Genomic DNA, 18,545 nt, shown 5'->3' on the forward strand with positions numbered 1-18,545 from the left:
CTCTCTCTCTCTCTCTCTCTCTCTCTCTCTCTCTCTCTCTCTCTCTCTCTCTCTCTCTATGCAACTCTTTGTTTTTGCCGCCTGTGCTGCGGTTCCCTCTTGTATTCCTCTTTTTGAAGGAGTGAAGCCTCCTCCTGCAGATCTCTCTCTCTCTCTGTTTCCTATGCATCTCCCAGTGGAGGGGAACAGGGACTCTACTCTCCCCTCTTCTTCTTCTTCTCATCCTCCTCCTCCTCCTCCTCCTCCTCCTCTTCACCTCCCGTCTCCTCACTTCCTAACGGAGGGATCATGTTTTATTTCCAGCTGGTGATCATGGCTGGGACGGTGCTGCTGGCTTACTACTTTGAGTACACGGACACTTTCCCCGTCCACATCCAGGGCTTCTTCTGCTACGATAAGACCTTCTCCAAGCCTTACCCCGGGCCAGATGAAGGCAGCAAGACCCCCCCCCTCCTCATCTACTCGCTGGTCACGGCCATCCCCACCGTCACGGTAAGAGTCGGCTTTGTTTATTTAATAAGTGTGGAAGAAAAGGTGGAGAGAGAGTTTGAAGTGGGGTTGTAAAATACTCTACTTCAAGTTCAAGTGTTGATTGAATATTTCACTTGAATAAAAGTACAAAAGTATTTGCATTCAAATGTTCTTAAAGTACAACAAGTACTCGTTCTTTACAATGGCTGATTTCAGAATGATATGAATGAAGTAGTAAATTACAACCTCAGACCCAGTGCCTGGATACGGTTCCAGGTTCCTGCTGTGCGGACTGAGGCTGGAGAAAGGAGTCTTTTTTATTATGGTCCTTGGAATGACCTTCAATCACGACTCAAACTGAGGGCACTTGTCTCAATAGCATGTTTTAAATTGGAGTTGTCTGAAGTCCTTACTTCCAGCTGCTCTTGCAGTTATAAGTAGTGCCTTTCTTACTGTCCTAATGTGCTCAATGTAGTGACTGCTTTTCGTGTTTTCTTTTCTTAGTTATGTTCTCTGTATTTTATATGTTTGTGTTATGTGTAACGTTGCTGCCTTCTTGGCCAGGTCAGCATTGCAAATGAGATTTTGTCTCAATGCTTTTATCTGGTTAAATAAAGGTTAAATAAAAAATTAAAATGTATTTAAAATATCAAAAGTGCTCGTTGTTTAGAATGGACCTTATATTATATCATTATCCTGTTTTTATACATGTAAGAGCATGTTAGTGTTCTAGTGTGTCAATGTGGACTACATGTAAATACTAAAACACTGTTTAGATTAGTAGTACAGCACTGCATTACACCATGTCACCATATCAGGCGTTTTCATATGTAAAAAGTTTAAATGAAATGTAATGGAGTAAAAAGTATGATATTTGTATAGTAAGCATTACATTGAAATACCATAGTAGGGACATATATGTCAGAAAAAAGTACAATACTTTAGTAAATGTACTTTCCACCTCTGGCATCTAGTACATATTGAAAAAGGAAACCAGCTTCAATAGAAAGTTAGATGTTTTCAAAGTTGAGGTTTGCATTAAATGGACTGCAAGTGGCGCTTGTTCAGTCTTTACCACGCAGCTTTGCCACTGGGCATGGGAACCTGCGTTCATGTACGTTGGAATTGAACCCCCAACCTTCCTATTGGTAGAAGACAACACAGCCCTCTCCCAGCCACAGTTTCACCGGGAGTGATAGTTGCTTTGTTCTTCGCTTGATTGAGTTTGGGATGAATAATTGTTGGAGTGTGTTTGCTCCAACGCTGAGATGGTGAGCAGATTGGCACGCTGCATGACTTTCAACCCCCTCTAGCCTAGCCATAAAGGTGAATGTATAATGTGTGTGTGTGTGTGTGTGTGTGTGTGTGTGTGTGTGTGTGTGTGTGTGTGTGTGTGTGTGTGTGTGTGTGTGTGTGTGTGTGTGTGTGTGTGTGTGTGTGTGTGTGTGTGTGTGTGTGTGTGTGTGTGTGTGTGTGTGTGTGTGTGTGTGTGTGTGTGTGTGTGTGTGTGTGTGTGTGTGTGTGTGTGTGTGTGTGTGTGTGTGTGTGTGTGTGTGTGTGTGTGTGTGTGTGTGGTGTTTCTGCTTAAGGTGCATATGTATCTGTGTGTGGATTTTCATGTTTGCAAAAATATGTGTGCATGTAAGAGAAATAGAATAAGTGTGTGAGCAGCGATAACCATGTGTGTGTGTGTGTGTGTGTGTGTGTGTGTGTGTGTGTGTGTGTGTGTGTGTGTGTGTGTGTGTGTGTGTGTGTGTGTGTGTGTGTGTGTGTGTGTGTGTGTGTGTGTGTGTGTGTGTGTGTGTGTGTGTGTGTGTGTGTGTGTGTGTGTGTGTGTGTGTGTGTGTGTGTGTGTGTCTTTGTATCTCTCTCTCTCTCTCTCTCTCTCTGTGTGTGTGTGTGTGTGTGTGTGTGTGTGTGTGTGTGTGTGTGTGTGTGTGTGTGTGTGTGTGTGTGTGTGTGTGTGTGTGTGTGTGTGTGTGTGTGTGTGTGTGTGTGTGTGTGTGTGTGTGTGTGTGTGTGTGTGTGTGTGTGTGTGTGTGTGTGTGTGTGTGTGTGTGTGTGTGTGTGTGTGTGTGTGTGTGTGTGTGGAGGAGAATCACCTCAGACCACACAGAGACGTGATGGGAATGGGCAGCAGGCAGGTCATTAGAGAAAGAAAAAAGGCAGAAGGTCCCACAGAAGAAGATCCAAAGAGACAGGAAAATGGAGAAGGAAAAGTTGAAAGGCGGAGCGATAATGACGGGCGGCCGATGATGTTGGAAAAGTCTCAAGAACAAGGCGAGAACGAGCACAGAAAGAGGGCAATTTACAGGAGTGGGGGTTTTGTGTGTGCTGTGTGTTTGGTTAGCTGTTGAACCCCCAGCTAAGTGTGAAATGCAGAACACCTGGCACCAACCTACATCCCAACAGACCTGGAAACAGAACCATCCTGCAGCATCCATGCAAAGCAGAGAAATAACCCGAGCGGATTAAACACACAGACTGGAAACAGCAACAGCGGCAGAGAGAAGAGGATCGGAGGTTACACTTCCTTTAATGTGGGACAGTCGTACAGTAGCCGCTATACAACCATTTAAAGGTTACAGCAGACCAAATCATGTTTACTTCGATTACTCAGATCTTAGGAGGAATGATACGTTACAGGGTTAGTGAATACGTAATGCGTATACGTAACATAATGCAGGTTAATGTTTCAAGTTTAAACAAAATTGAAGATCGGTGCATTCGCTAATTGACTGGTTTCCGGGTTTAAATAAACAGATTTAATGGCAAGAAAAATGATCAAAAGGATGCCTAAAAGAAGTTTAAATTCCCGCCTTGTCATTTGTGTCCAATCCAATCCCCTTTATTTATATGGCACCGAAACACTTCACAGCAGAAATAACATTATAATAAAATATAATATTACAATAATAAATAAAAGGCACACATAAGAATAGATAAAAAGGCACATAAGGGCTATGGACAGACAAATAGAAGCATAACAATCGATAAAACATAGAGGGGAAAGAGGTGGGTCTTCAGGCGGGACTTAAACGTTTGAAGGGTGGGCGACAATTTGACTTGGGGGGAGGCAGGTCGTTCCAGAGCCTGGGGGCTACCGCTGAGATCGCTCGGTCTCCCCTGGTCTTTTTCCTAGTTTTCGGGATCCGCCGACCTCAAAGCCCTTGAGGGGGTGTACACCTGGAGAAGGTCTGAGATGTACTGAGGGGCCAGCCCATTAAGAGATTTAAAAACAAACAATAAAATCTTAAAATGAACTCTAAAATGGACAGGAAGCCAGAATCGGTGTGTTCATGCTTGCGTGTTCCTGTAAGCAGCCGAGCCGTAGCGTTTTGTACCAGCTGCAGGCGTGCCAGCGAGGTCTTGTGTCCAGAAGACGACAAGCAAATAACTTGTTTTCTAAATTGGGTTTGGATCGATTAGGGCTTTGCAATCATTTCAGCTGCTTTAATAACACTCTTATTTCTAAACGAGGCATTAATACAGCAGCAATGTTGTTATTTATACACATATATCTACACACCGTGTGAGTAGGTGCACTCAACAGCATTTCAGATGTTGATTCGTGATGACAGACAGCTCTAATCTTTCTATCCATCTGTGATTTCTCAAGTTTAGAAATGGTTCAAGCTGTGTGAAAGGTGCAAAATCATCCCTGTACAATTTCACTTTGGTAAATTGACTTTGTGTATCATTTCACCACACAATAAAATGTGTGCTTGGCGTTTGATATAAACACACACACATCTATTTTCACTCCACCTTGACCAATACACAGAAACATAGACACTGTAACTAAAAGGGTTTAGCTTATTTAAAGCTGTAAAGTAATTTGTATCTCCATGGTTGATTGCACTTATTGTTCATCACTTCAAATCATCAGCTAAATCAAATGTAATCTACAGTAATGTAATGAAGATGAAGTCCCCCCGTCCCAATAGCCCGGGTTAAGGTGTCCTTCAGTCAAATTAAAACCCTGCACCATCACTTCAGTATTGTGTAACATTGGTTATATAAACAGCAGGTGCACTCTTTAGCACTAATGTGCACCAATCAGGAGCCAGCAGATCCTGAAAGCTGCCCCAAACTGAGAGAACATGAACTTAGAAGTTGATTTGGGTCAGAGCACATGACTAACTCGACTAGTCTGGACTAACCTGCACTGACAGGGGCTTTGGTGTGTGTGTGTGTGTGTGTGTGTGTGTGTGTGTGTGTGTGTGTGTGTGTGTGTGTGTGTGTGTGTTGCAGTAACTCCTTGTGATGGCCCCAGTCAGGTGTGAATATGCTCCGTGCTTCTCCTCTGTTTCCTCAGCAGGATGATCTCCTTTTATCCAGGGAAGCAAATCCGACCTTGTGTTTGGGGATATCCGCACGGCCACCTTTTATACGAACAGTTGTGTCTTTTTTTTAAATGGTTCTAGTGAATCTGTCATGGTGTAGCTGGTTTTGTGGCTCCTATGCTGGAATGAGCTCCCCATTAAATTCAGAATAGCTTGAAATCTACCGACCTTTTGTCATAGACCGAAAACCCACCTGCTTCCACTGCACTTTGGCCAATAGTAACTCACTTCTGTACACGGTTTGGTTGAAATGCAGCAGCACTTACAATGGTTTGGCTTATTGAAAGCTGATTTGCAGGATTCTTGCATTTTGAGTTTGTATCTCTATGGTTCAGAGCACTGATTGGGAGTCACTTTGGATAAAATGTCAACTAATTGAAATGTACTGAAACAATTTAATTGGCAAGCAACAAGTAGCATTAGTCCCTTTCACACCGGAGTACTTTTCCCAGTATAGTTCCGAAATATAATTCCGAAAATGTGTGAACCTTTTCACCCCCTTTTCAGTCCCTGCTAGAGACCAGGTACTTTCATGGGAGATAAGGTTCCCATTTCTGATTGGCTGGGCGGATTGCAAACCACGTCCCTTAAAACTCCCAAAAAGTTTTGTGAAGCTGCCATTTTATTTGCTCGCATTAGCATTATTAGCATTAGCATTAGCCCAGCGCACCAACGCAGAGAGACTAACTTATGGCAACACAAAAGAAAACATGGGAGCGGTGGAGATGAGGAGGTGTCGGCGTTCTGGCGATTTACTCAGAAGGCTTCAGTAGAAGCTGCTGGGAGTCCCAGCAGCTTCTACTGAAGCCACTCCCCAACTCCGGGGACTTCCGGCCGGGGACTTCGGGTGGCAATATACGCCGTGAAGTTGTTTGCGGCCTGCCAGTAAACCCAAAGCAGAAGAAGAAGAAGTGACGTCAGCGGCTTCATTTGCCTAATCCTCCCTCATGGACTTATTCCGGTGTGAACGCGATCTGCTCTTTAGTTCATGAGAACTAAAGAGTTCTCATGAAGTACGGCAAAGTACTTGGTGTGAAAGCGCCTATTGTAGTTTGAACAAAGGACTGTCTTTTGATTCTCGACATGTCAACCCAGTCTTTGTGCATCTCTGCCTGTATTTGGTGCTATAGAGAAGTTTGAAGAGGCCCTATAATGCTTTTTAGGGTTTTCCCTTTTCCTGTAGTGTCTTATATAGGTTTTAGTGCATGTAAATGGTCTGCAAAGGATAACATTTCTGTGTTCCCTCGAGAAAAGCCTCCACTGGACTCATTTGTTTACTTCCTGAACAAAGTCAGATCACTATAACACTCGCGCCTCTATTTGTTAGCGCTCCTACACATTGTACGTGATAGGCCAAGGAGTGGGACATCTCCAAGTGGTTGACCAATCAAAACAAAGCCGGCCAGCTAACCAATCAGAGCAGACTGGGCTCTGGTTTCAGACAGAGGGTGAAAAGAGGTGCTGCAGCACAGGCAGTATGAGAACAATAAAGAGCTTTTTGAACATTAAAGCATGGAGACATGTCCCAGTAGAGACACTACATACTGATATACACCTGAACATCAGCAGGAGAGGACTCTTTAAAGTAGAGACACTACATACTGATATACACCTGAACATCAGCAGGAGAGGACTCTTTAAAGTAGAGACACTACATACTGATATACACCTGAACATCAGCAGGAGAGGACTCTTTAAAGTAGAGACACTACATACTGATATACACCTGAAAATCAGCAGGAGAGGACTCTTTAAAGTAGAGACGCTACATACTGATATACACCTGAAAATCAGCAGGAGAGGACTCTTTAAAGTAGAGACACTACATACTGATATACACCTCAACATCAGCAGGAGAGGACTCTTTAAAGTAGAGACACTACATACTGATATACACCTGAACATCAGCAGGAGAGGACTCTTTAAAGTAGAGACACTACATACTGATATACACCTGAAAATCAGCAGGAGAGGACTCTTTAAAGTAGAGACACTACATACTGATATACACCTGAACATCAGCAGGAGAGGACTCTTTAAAGTAGAGACACTACATACTGATATACACCTGAACATCAGCAGGAGAGGACTCTTTAAAGTAGAGACACTACATACTGATATACACCTGGACATCAGCAGGAGAGGACTCTTTAAAGTAGAGACACTACATACTGATATACACCTGAATATCAGCAAGAATTTCTGAACAGATATGAGGAGCTGTGAGCTCTGAGTGCTAACAGCTAACGGCTGATGTTTTGGTTTTGTGGTTCAACATCAGTGACAGCAGGCTGAGATCCTCACCGCTGATTGGCTACGCGTCACGCTAATTTCACGCTCGAGTTGAAAAAATTGAACTCGAACCCCCTTCACTCGCCTCAATCGCGCCGCGGAATTCGCATCAACCGCTTCATGCGCGCCGTCGGAGCAAATGTGCGTCTGTCCGCGTCTCTGCATTGACTTTAATGTAATCGTTCCGTCCTCAAACATCGCATCGCGTCCGGTGTGAACGCAGCATAAGGGTATTTTTAGATTTGTAGATTTCTCCTTAAATCACCTTTTTAAATGTATTTGTTATACCAAAGTGTAACATATCAAAATATTCAGGACAGTCTCTGGTCTTGCTAGAAATGCAAGTCACTCACCTTAGAGCACTGTGTGAAGAGATAATTAGCTCTAAAGCTTAACATTTGACCTGAAAATGACCATAATATGTGGTCTCAAAGGAGGGAGACCCTGTCTGGTGGAGTCACTTTGGGTAATCAGCGATCAAATTTGGGTCCTTGCCAGAGTCCAGCAGGCCCCAAAGAGACTAACTCTCAGACAGATCCCAGTTGGACATCAACATTTAATTAAACTCATCCATCACCTTGTGAAGTTTCAGCTCAAGGAGCCAATCCACCGCTGAGACTGAAGCAGAAGAGGAGGGAGCTGACATCTTCACTCTGTCTGTTAGTCACATGCTTGTGTTAGCGTGCTTCTGTCGTAATGATAATGGTGACATCATTTTATAAACAATGTTCCCATGATTTCTGCCAGAGGACAACAAAATTAGCTTCTAATTTGGTTGATCTATTTTGGTTTCACTTTAAGTTTGAAATCTTGGCTGATGAGAAAAAGCAAAATGCTACGAAGTGCAACGGCAATATTCAGAGAATCATTCACATGAACATTTATTCTTCCCTCTTTGTCTGCAGCGGTACTGGCACCACTTGCTGCTTATCTTGATGAACTAACTCATAATAATCACTATTTATTAATATATTAATGCAAACAAGCATTTATTCAAAATGTTCAGTTCATATATATATATATTTTTTCCATTGTTTGCTTCCTGGGTTCTGTGACGTGTGAACACCCAAATCAACAACAAATGACCGGATTGGCCCAAATGGACCAATCAGCGGAGCCCCTCACACACCAGGATCCCTTGGTTAACTAACAGCGAGTCCCATTGACTTGCATAGAGCTCCCTGAACGCTGGTAATAGACGAGTTGGGATGGTGGAGAAATGCTCTCCGCAGACCCATTCTCACAGCGTTATGAACCTTTTTCTTACTCAATATCAAGCCCCACTTATTGTTTTTACTTCGGCTGTGAGTATTTGTGTGTGCTCAGGATGAGTTTCGCTTGTTCTCGCTGTATCGCCGACCCGGAAACCTGTCCGCTCCTCGCAGCAGCAACGAGCCTCGCAACGTCCCGACCAATCAGAGCACACTGGGCTCACAGGGAGGGAGGGGGGGCTCCAACAAGCCGTTTAGGACAGAGAGTGAATACACATACTCTACAGAGATGCTGTATGAGAAACCAATGTGAGTTTGGAAAATTGAACAATTTAAATCTATTCTAGTAGACCTCAACAATGGAATTATGGTCTGTAGAAATGGCCATGACATGGGACCTTTAAAATAAGCGATAGATTTTGATGGAAACCTTGTCATTACCATATTATAGATGTACCTAACCCATAATGGCATTTCACACGAGTTTGCATTGAAAAAAAACCTAAGAAATGACTTTAATAAAACTTATTTCCATTAAAAGAATATTGCTGCTTGAATACGGTCAGATTTTGAACAACTGCTGCAGTAACGCTGGCAAGTCTGCACTAAACCACACTTGAGTTCATTTTAAGTGCATCTTGGAAGCTAAACTAATGGAGCTTGTAAGCCAGTTCAATCTAGGATGAATTAACTTATCTAGTTTAGATTCAATCTGACAAATGTGTGTTCACGCTCCTCCGTAAATCCCTCCTTTGATCTGTTTAGTTTCCTCTCTTTGCACGACCTTCCTCACATCTCATCCACACTGACCTTTTTGCCATCATTTTATATTCATCACCTTCCACATGCAATGTTATCCTCATATATGTTTGGGTTAAAAAGCTGCAGTCTTCACCCAACTTCAATGTGAAAGCACTTCATTTTCCACATGTTTTCCACCACCTCTGGATTTCCCAAGATTGTCTCCACTCTCATCAACACCTCCTCTGATGTTCCAGACGCTTTATGTCTCCCCTCCTCCGACCTCTCTTCACACCTGTTTGTGTCTTACCTTCCAATTAACACTTCTTCTGTGAACCGTGAACATCACATTTCCGTTCCTCTGTCCCGCTTCCCGCTCTCCTCCCTCTGATAAAAAGGAGCAGGAAGTATTTTATGTGACTGAAGTCGTACTGAGATGAAAGGCAGACACAGTGAGGAATGCATGCTTATCTTACATTCAAAAAAAGTATGTTTTCTGCTTTGTTCTGACTCACCCAGTTCAGCTCTAGGTGAAACATTAAAGCGGTGCAGTTGAAACACTATTGCAAGCTCAAAATTAGTCAGCCTGAAATATGGCATGTCACAATTTCCCAAGTTATACCTCCACTAAAGCTTAATAAATATAAACTCAACTATGACCCATTAAGACCACATTTGAACTTATTTAAGATTCTTAATGTTTATAGGATTTGGCAAACCGATCTGTTTCCCCATCTTTCCAGTCTCTGTGCTAAGCTAAGCTAACTAGCTGCATGAAAATACAGAGTTACTGGAGAAAGACGAGCGTTCAAAATGACTTTCTCAGCTTAAAAGATGGCCTCATTAATACAGGTTGTACTTTGGGAATTTGAAATAAACAACAATAATAATTCAGTCTGTAAAAAACTAAACAAACTGGCCACACTTGCTTTTCATTGTTGCTGGCGTGTGCTACATGTTAGCAGTTAGCTTAATTGCTCTACTTGTACACCAACAAGCATTATGACAATTCTTTACTCCACCGAACGTTCATATTTTAACCTCCTTATTGACATGTTATTCTGTATAGTTTTATCTTTAGGCATTTTAAGGCTAAACTAAGGTCGCATTCACACCTGCCTTGTATATTCCGGTTGAATCGAACCCTGGTGCGTTTAGCCGCTTGGTGCGGTTTGCTTGGGTCGTTGTGAACGCAGTCTGAGACCTCTGAAGTGAACTAAACAACCAGACTCTGGTCCGCTAAAATAGGTGGTCTCGGAGCGCTTGCTTGTGAACTCTGGTGTGAACGCAGTCCGCACCAAAACATAGGAAGTGTAGTATTTACGCGTCACAAGAACGCGGATGTCTTCAAAATCTTTAGCAAAAGACTCTTTCGCTAAAGATTTTGAAGGAGGCTCCGGTAGAAATTGTCGGGATTTGCGTTTTTACCCCCTTAATGTCTGACCAATGGTTGAACAGCATTTCTGTGCACATGACTTGTGTTTAACGTTTATAGTCCGTTTGAGTTTTGCCCGTGTGAACGCAAACCAAACCTTCTGAACAATGTAACAAACTGTCATCTGGTGCGCACCTGAGAGCGGACTATTAGGTGTGAATGCGACCTAATACAGCGTAGTAAAACACGTGGGTTTGCTATCCTAGCTCCAAAATGGTGGAATGAGCTCCCCATTGACATCAGGACAGCAGAAAGCTTACACATCTTCCGGCGCAAACTGAAAACTCATCTCTTTCGACTCCACTTCGAGAGATTGAATTACTAACGGCCCGTCCACACACAGGCATGAAACAAATCTTTCAAAGCTTCGTCCATTCACTTGAATGGGGTGACGTAGAAGATTTGTAATCTTCGCCGAACTGCATTGTGGGGAGCGGAGCATGGCTTTGCAAGCATCGTGAGCATCAAAAGTTGAGCAATGTTCAACTTTTGATGCTCCCGATGCTTTCGAAGCTGGCATCAGCCAATCAAATCCCGTTTATGCAAATCCCGCCAGTTCAAGCGCTAGCCAATCAAACCGCGTGCAAGCTGGGAGAGCCAGACCGCAGTTCAGTTCCTCATATTCCAAACGAGATATTACGGTAGCAAATCACCCGGTTCTTTACGACCAGAACTATTTACCAGGATACAAACCGGAGGAACCAGGCATGGAGGGAGGTGGCAGAGACAGTGGGTGAAACTGGTAGGTTTTCGCCTGTTTGGAGAGTTTATATCCAGTTTACTTCGTTTTAACATTGCTATTGCTTTGTATGTCGGGGGCGGGACATTCATGTGATTGGTTGTTGGTCGCGTTGCGCGCAAAAAATCGCCAAGCTTCAGACACGCCCAGCTTCAAGATTTTTCAAGATTTGTCATGCCTGTGTGTGGACAGGCCGTAACAGAGCACTTATATACTAACAAAGGACTGGCTTATCTAAAGCCAGTTGAGTAGCACTTGAACTGTTTGGCTCTATGAAACCTGATGTACTTATATGATTCTGCTTTCTTCAAGTTTGTATCTTCTTGGTCGAATGCACTTATTGTAAGTCTCTTTGGATAAGAGCGTCAGCTAAATGTAATGTAATGTAATATCAGAATGCTCAGGTCTTGAGTTAGTGTTGGTAATCCAGTAATTCACCAGGACCAATGGTCAGTAAAAGCTAAAACAAGATCCTGTATTTTTTGTATTTGTCCTATCTTTAACCTCAGACATATTCCTGTCACAGAGGTGTCCTGTCAGCGTCCTCAGCATGATGTCAGGGGACTGAACCATGACCTCACATCAACCCGGCACACAACTCTCACATTCATGCACAATTGCACAGACATGGATCAATGCCTTCCTTCCTTTCTCTCTATCTGTGTGACTGAAGCTTTTACTACTTTTCAAATCTCTTTCTCCCATTTCAGACCTACACGCACAGAATCAGAATACTTTATTTATCCCGGTAGTTATAAAGTGGTGCAGTAATGGCGTATTTTTGCAGGCACACCCAGATGTTAGCATCACAGAGGCTACTTTCACATAAAAGGCAACGTTATTCTTCCAATTAAATCTGGAAAATTGCAGGAAATAATCTCTGTGGCAAACAAAACTTTGAGGATACTAAGACGTTTGGTTCAGCTCGTGTATTAACCCCCATACATTAACACCACCTTTGTAACAGTTGAAGCGTAAATGCAATAGCCAGGAGTCAAAAATATAACATTGGGCTATAAAGGAACTACAGTACGGTCACATGACTTCACGTCACCACAGCTAGCTTAAGGCGGCTCATTTTTGGCCTGATGACGTTTAGATTAGACACTTGTTAGAAACCACCACTTTTTTAAGACTCATTGAAGCTTAAGACTATCACCAGTGAGGTATTTACTGATGATTTTATGTCGTAGAACAAAACGTTTAAATCTCTTCAGCTTGTGTTAACCACAGACCTTATTTATGTTAGGCTTTTAACCAAAAACTCAACCAAGAAACCATTGACTTCAAGACGAGGGAACCTCCAAGTGCTAAAATGCTAACTCATATTGGGCTTAGGCTATGAAACCAATTTATTGCCACACACACACACACACACACACACACACACACACACACACACACACACACACACACACACTTGTGATGCTTACCCAGGTTAATTGGACAGATGGCAGGTTGGGCTCCATGTGGGGGGGGTTCATTGATTGCTGTGACATTGGCCGCCATTGAGACGGCTTCCTTTCTGCTCCTTGACTTCTGTTCTTCATATTTTCATGAAAAGGGAAATGAGAAAAATGTGAGATAAGAGGTTGTATGATGTTGATGCAGAGTAATTGGAGAAAACGAATGTGCAGCCCCATCACAAAATATAAGAGAGAAGACGGAAAGTAGCTCAGAGACAATGATATGGATTGTACTCATAGCAGGGGTGAGGTATACGTGTTCTTTTTTTTTTTTTTTATCTCACAGCACATTAAAGTGGCTTTATCTCTTCTTAGTATCTGTGGTGCTGATCTTTCTGCAGAGGGATAATTCACCACAGTCGGTTCAGTTCCACCTCAACACAATCTCAGCTCTGATCTAAATGATAAGCATCGTCCAACCAGCCAGCACATTGCATCTACAAACCATTTTTATATATTTGGATCATTCAACAATCTCCTTCATTTCCTGTCACCTTAAGGGATTGGTCTGATAGAAAATATTTTTTAAAAATTTTTTTCCTTCTAATTTGTTATTATTTGGTGCAGGCACGAAGCATACTACCAATATAAATACATTGCTTCTAAAATCGTTCTGTGTCAGAATACTGAAATCTGTATTTTTTTTTTAATCTGTTTTTCCTTCTAATTTGTTATTATTTACATTGCTTTTAAAATCGTTCTGTGTGAAACGAAAAAAAATGGGGAAATCGCGTTGGTGAACACGAATCAATAGATTAATTCCGTTACTATAACACGAAATGCCGTGAGACTGTGTTGAATATACACACGTTGACAGCAGGAGAGGGCAGGCAAAAACACAAATATAGCATTGAGATTACACACAGAGGGATAGAATCAGGGCGGGGCGGACAATCACAAAAATGCGGGAAAACACAGAGAAAGGAATCGAAACACAAAATAATATGTTCCTACAAAAGGAAACCAGCGACACAAAAACCAAGATAATGACATATGTATTAAAGCCATATGTATTAAAGCCACCTAAAAGAAAGGTATCCGTTGTTTTGGCCACCTAAATGAAAAGTATCCGTTAAAATCTATATCGGTTTTAGTGTATGTTATGTTTAGACTATTTTCTCCACTTTACCTTGCTGTCGGACAGACCTTTCAATCTGTTATAATGTTGCTTCAAAAAGTGTGGATGCAATAACTACGACATGTAATAAGATGGCTAGAGTCGCAAAGACATATACTTAAGTGCTTTTATTTGAAGCAGAAATTGTGAAAAAACGAAATGACATGGAAGTCCAGTCCAAAATAGAAAATACACATTTATATATACAGCTCTGTTAACCTCTCTCCTCTTGAGGCCAGAGGTTGATATGAGTTAAGCCCCTCCCCATAGGCCAATTAACTATTTATCCACTTAATAATTGTAATTCTAAATAACTACAATTATATTAAAATGTATCTCAAAATAATTAAACGCAATAAATCAAATAAGTCAACATATACCACTATGTCTGACCACTGAAGCCCTAAATAATTACATTTATTTTAATTCTTAGAAAATATTGTCCCCCATGCCCATGCACCAAATGGTACGGTCCAATTGAGCACAGCTGTTTTAACTGATTGAGAATTTACTGAAAGCAGCAGTTATCTGTTGTTCAGTTTGGGGGTAAGAAGGTTACTTTGGAGCACTGGGAAGCAGCTAAGTTAAGTATGATTTACAATAAAACTGTCTTGAATAAATTATGATTTAAGTTATTATCTTACAAATGTCCACAAAATGTTAACTGTCAAGTAATTGCAGTGCGTGCACTCGACACAATGACCATGTTTTGAATATGTTTTCCTGAGTGTGCCTTTAACCATGTTCCTTATGCAAATAGTGACGACGTTCACAAATGTGTATCTTAAAATTCACCAAACTCCATTGACAAACACAGTCATTTTACCAAGAAGAACACGTGTAATATGTTTCTCTTATTGTGTGAATTGGCATAAAAACAGCAAAGACAGACAATAACACAAGCTCACAGATTAAAATAGACCAACAACTATTATATTAATTTATGTAAAATTACAGTTTTTTTGTGAATGGGGTCTGGTAGTTTTAATGAAAGCATATATTTCAGGAGGCATGCGGTGCAGTGGGTTGTGTTCAAACCCCTCTGCAGTCTGCATGTCGTCGTGTCCCTGAGACACTTCACCCCAAATTGCTCCTGTGGGGATTGCCCACAGTGTTGAGTATGTAAGTCACTTTGGATAAAAGTGTCTAACAAGTGACGTGTGATGTAATATATAATGGCTTCTGTCTCCCATCTGACTGGTTGTCTGACAGGAAGGTAAATCACTGAAAATATTGTACACTTAAACTGATATTGATTATTTTTAACTGGCGTAAATCCATTTTGTTTCCGCCCTTATACAACCCTTGGCTTTCGTGCCTGTTCCTACAAACTGGAAACGTGCCAACCAATACTGAAGGTAATCCACTGAATATTGTTGAATAACTCGTATTACCCTATCTCAAAAATCCAAACTATCCCTCTAACCAGTTTCCCCTTTTTCACTGTAGTTGGGTCGTCTTATTAGCTGCCTGCACCATTTTCCTGATGGGCCTGAGGCTGGTGTTGCTTCACCCTCATTGGCTACACAGTGAAGGATTGAAAGAGAGAGAGAGGGAGGTATTAAGCCTTCCTCTTGACGATATCTAGTGGCTTTCGGCAGAAGTCAACCGCTCCTGTGAAATGAGATTAGACCGAACAGTGGCTGTCATTTCTGCTTCTTAGCTTTGATCCAGTTTTCAGTCAGGCAGACAGGAGAGACACCTCAGGGGTCCTTCGTGGCTGATGGACTGCCACACTTCACTCAGAGATCTGTATTCACTGCAGGGGTTCACTCCAGCTCGCCAACATCTATTCTTACGTCCCTGCATTTGGCCACTGAATCAAATCTGTGTTTTTGAAGCATTCACTCAATCAAGTCCTCTGCACAACATATCTGTGATACGTCACCTCTTTGAACTTGCTTTTAATACTAGTTGAACATAACATTTTTACATTTGTATGTGTGGTAACACTTTATATTAAGGTACACAAATTCACCATCAACTAGTTGTTCATTAACATGCTTATTACCAGTATATTGACTCTTTATTAGTTATTATAAAATACTTATTAATGCCTTATTCTACATGACCATATAATAAGTAATAAGCCATTAGTTGAGAGTTTTTCCTCAATAAACCTCTAATTAGGGCTTATTGATTGTAAGTAAGGAAGTAGTTACATGAGTTTCGGTCTTAATTTGCTCAATATGGGCCTAATAAGGCAGTAGTACCACAAGAATAGTAATTCTCCCATAATAACACTTAACAAATATGGTCTATTCTTATGTAACAAGTAGGGATGTAACGATATATGGAATATTTTTTAAATAATCTTTTTTTAAACCTTTATTTAACCATTGAGATCATCGATCTCTCTTTCAAGGGAGACCTGTCCAACATGGCAGCAAGTAGGTTACAACATGAACATAAAACAGATAACACAAAAGGACATGGTATTTACAGGGCTACATGTACATACCTAGAGACATTGAAAAGTACCAACAGTATATTTATATCTCGCCCTGTAAGTAAGCCTCACCTTCTTGGCAAAAACTGTATTGTTTTTGAAGAGGTGGAGAGACAATGCACAGTTTGACCCACTGCTGTCACCATGGCCAAAGCATATCTCTCTGTCCCAGCAACATCAGTACCAAGCGAGAGAGTTTTTTCCACAGCACGGGATATTGTAAACGCCCAAACATCCCAGCTTCTACCTGGAAATGTGGACATGCTCATATTCCTAAAAGATAACCGTGATGATGCCGAGTGAGTGAGTTAGTGAGTTAGAGTTGAGTTACTTGAAAAACTAAAGTGAAACTTGATTTATTCTATTGCAGGGTCTGATTATTATATTGTTGACACTTTAAAATACTACCATCCTCCTAAAATGCTGTACAAATCTGATCAAGAAAAAAAAATTCAAGTAAAAAAAAAAAAAAAAATTCACATTTTTTTTCCTTTATTTTTCAATATTGCGATAAATATCGTACCGTGGACATTTTTTCGCGATATTATCGTACAGTGAGTTTTTGGTATCGTTACATCCCTAGTAACAAGACATGAAACTATATGTGTTAATTGTGTCTAAATAACTCAAAATTAGGCATTTCTATCTAAGAATATGTTTTAACATTAATACGTGTTTTATAATGACTAATAAAGAGCCAATATACTGCTAATAAGCGTTTTAATGAACAACTAGTTGATGGTGAGTTTGTGTATCTTAATATAAAGTGTTACCGTATGTGTTTTTACATGTTTTTAATTATTGTTTTATTATTTTACTCCTATTGTGTTATTTGATATTGTATGTACAGTATTCCCTGTACAGCACTTTGGTCAACTAAGGTGGTTTTCAATGTGCTATATAAAATAAAGATTGAGATTAATCAAGAGAAAAAAACAGTAGATTAGAATTCCATGGGTTAAGGGTTTTTCTACGATAAAAAAAAATCATGACCGTAGATGTTTCACCAGCTCTGGGATTATATCAGCAGGTGAGGACTCTTTAAAGTAGAGGCACTACATACTGATATACACCTGAACATCAGCAGGAGAGGACTCTTTAAAGTAGAGACACTACATATTGATCTGACCTGAACATCAGCCGGAGAGGACTCTTTAAAGTAGAGACACTACATACTGATATACCCCTGAACATCAGCAGGAGAGGACTCTTTAAAGTAGAGACACTACATACTGATATACACCTGAACATCAGCAGGAGAGGACTCTTTAAAGTAGAGACACTACATACTGTACTGATATACACCTGAACATCAGCAGGAGAGGACTCTTTAAAGTAGAGACACTACATACTGATACACACCTGAACATCAGCAGGAGAGGACTCTTTAAAGTAGAGACACTACATACTGTACTGATATACACCTGAACATCAGCAGGAGAGGACTCTTTAAAGTAGAGACACTACATACTGATATACACCTGAACATCAGCAGGAGAGGACTCTTTAAAGTAGAGACACTACATACTGATACACACCTGAACATCAGCAGGAGAGGACTCTTTAAAGTAGAGACACTACATACTGTACTGATATACACCTGAACATCAGCAGGAGAGAACTCTTTAAAGTAGAGACACTACATACTGATATACACCTGAACATCAGCAGGAGAGGACTCTTTAAAGTAGAGACACTACATACTGATATACACCTGAACATCAGCAGGAGAGGACTCTTTAAAGTAGAGACACTACATACTGATATACACCTGAACATCAGCAGGAGAGGACTCTTTAAAGTAGAGACACTACATACTAATATACACCTGAACATCAGCAGGAGAGGACTCTTTAAAGTAGAGACACTACATACTGATATACACCTGAACATCAGCAGGAGAGGACTCTTTAAAAATAAACTTCACCTAAAGGTATTTTTTCTTTAATGCATTAACAGCAGAAAGACACTGATACAAACACAGTGAGGCTGTAACAGAGCAGATCTGGAAAGGGGGGGGGGGGAGATAAACATGGTTGAGGAAAGACAAAGATTATATAACCGTATTTTCCTTCCCGTGGGAATAAAAGGTGGAATAGAGTGGGATTAGTGATGTTGCAGCACAATGATAAAGAGCTTTCGCTTATGTAAGAAGGGATGGATCTATACTCCGAAGAGTGAACCATTGTTATTCTCTAAACCAGGGGTTCCCAAAGTGGAGGGTCGCGAGACCCCGAGTGGGGGTCGCGAGATGATTACAAAATAAAAATGGAAAATT

At 41.1% G+C, this 18,545-nt stretch overlaps 1 protein-coding gene across 5 annotated transcripts in view; it reads left to right on the forward strand.

Annotated features, from left to right (window-relative positions):
- plppr2a (phospholipid phosphatase related 2a) overlaps positions 1-18,545 on the forward strand; it is a 72,311-nt gene that overhangs the window by 10,180 nt on the left and 43,586 nt on the right. For all 5 annotated transcript variants that reach the window (XM_079641688.1, XM_079641687.1, XM_079641685.1 and 2 more), the window contains exon 3: positions 304-492. In XM_079641688.1, coding sequence (XP_079497814.1) covers positions 304-492 — 189 coding nt within the window. The remainder of the gene's footprint in view (positions 1-303; positions 493-18,545) is intronic.

Source organism: Notothenia rossii (assembly GCF_949606895.1).
Source record: "Notothenia rossii genome assembly, chromosome: 8".
NCBI classification, from domain to species: Eukaryota; Metazoa; Chordata; class Actinopteri; order Perciformes; family Nototheniidae; genus Notothenia; species Notothenia rossii.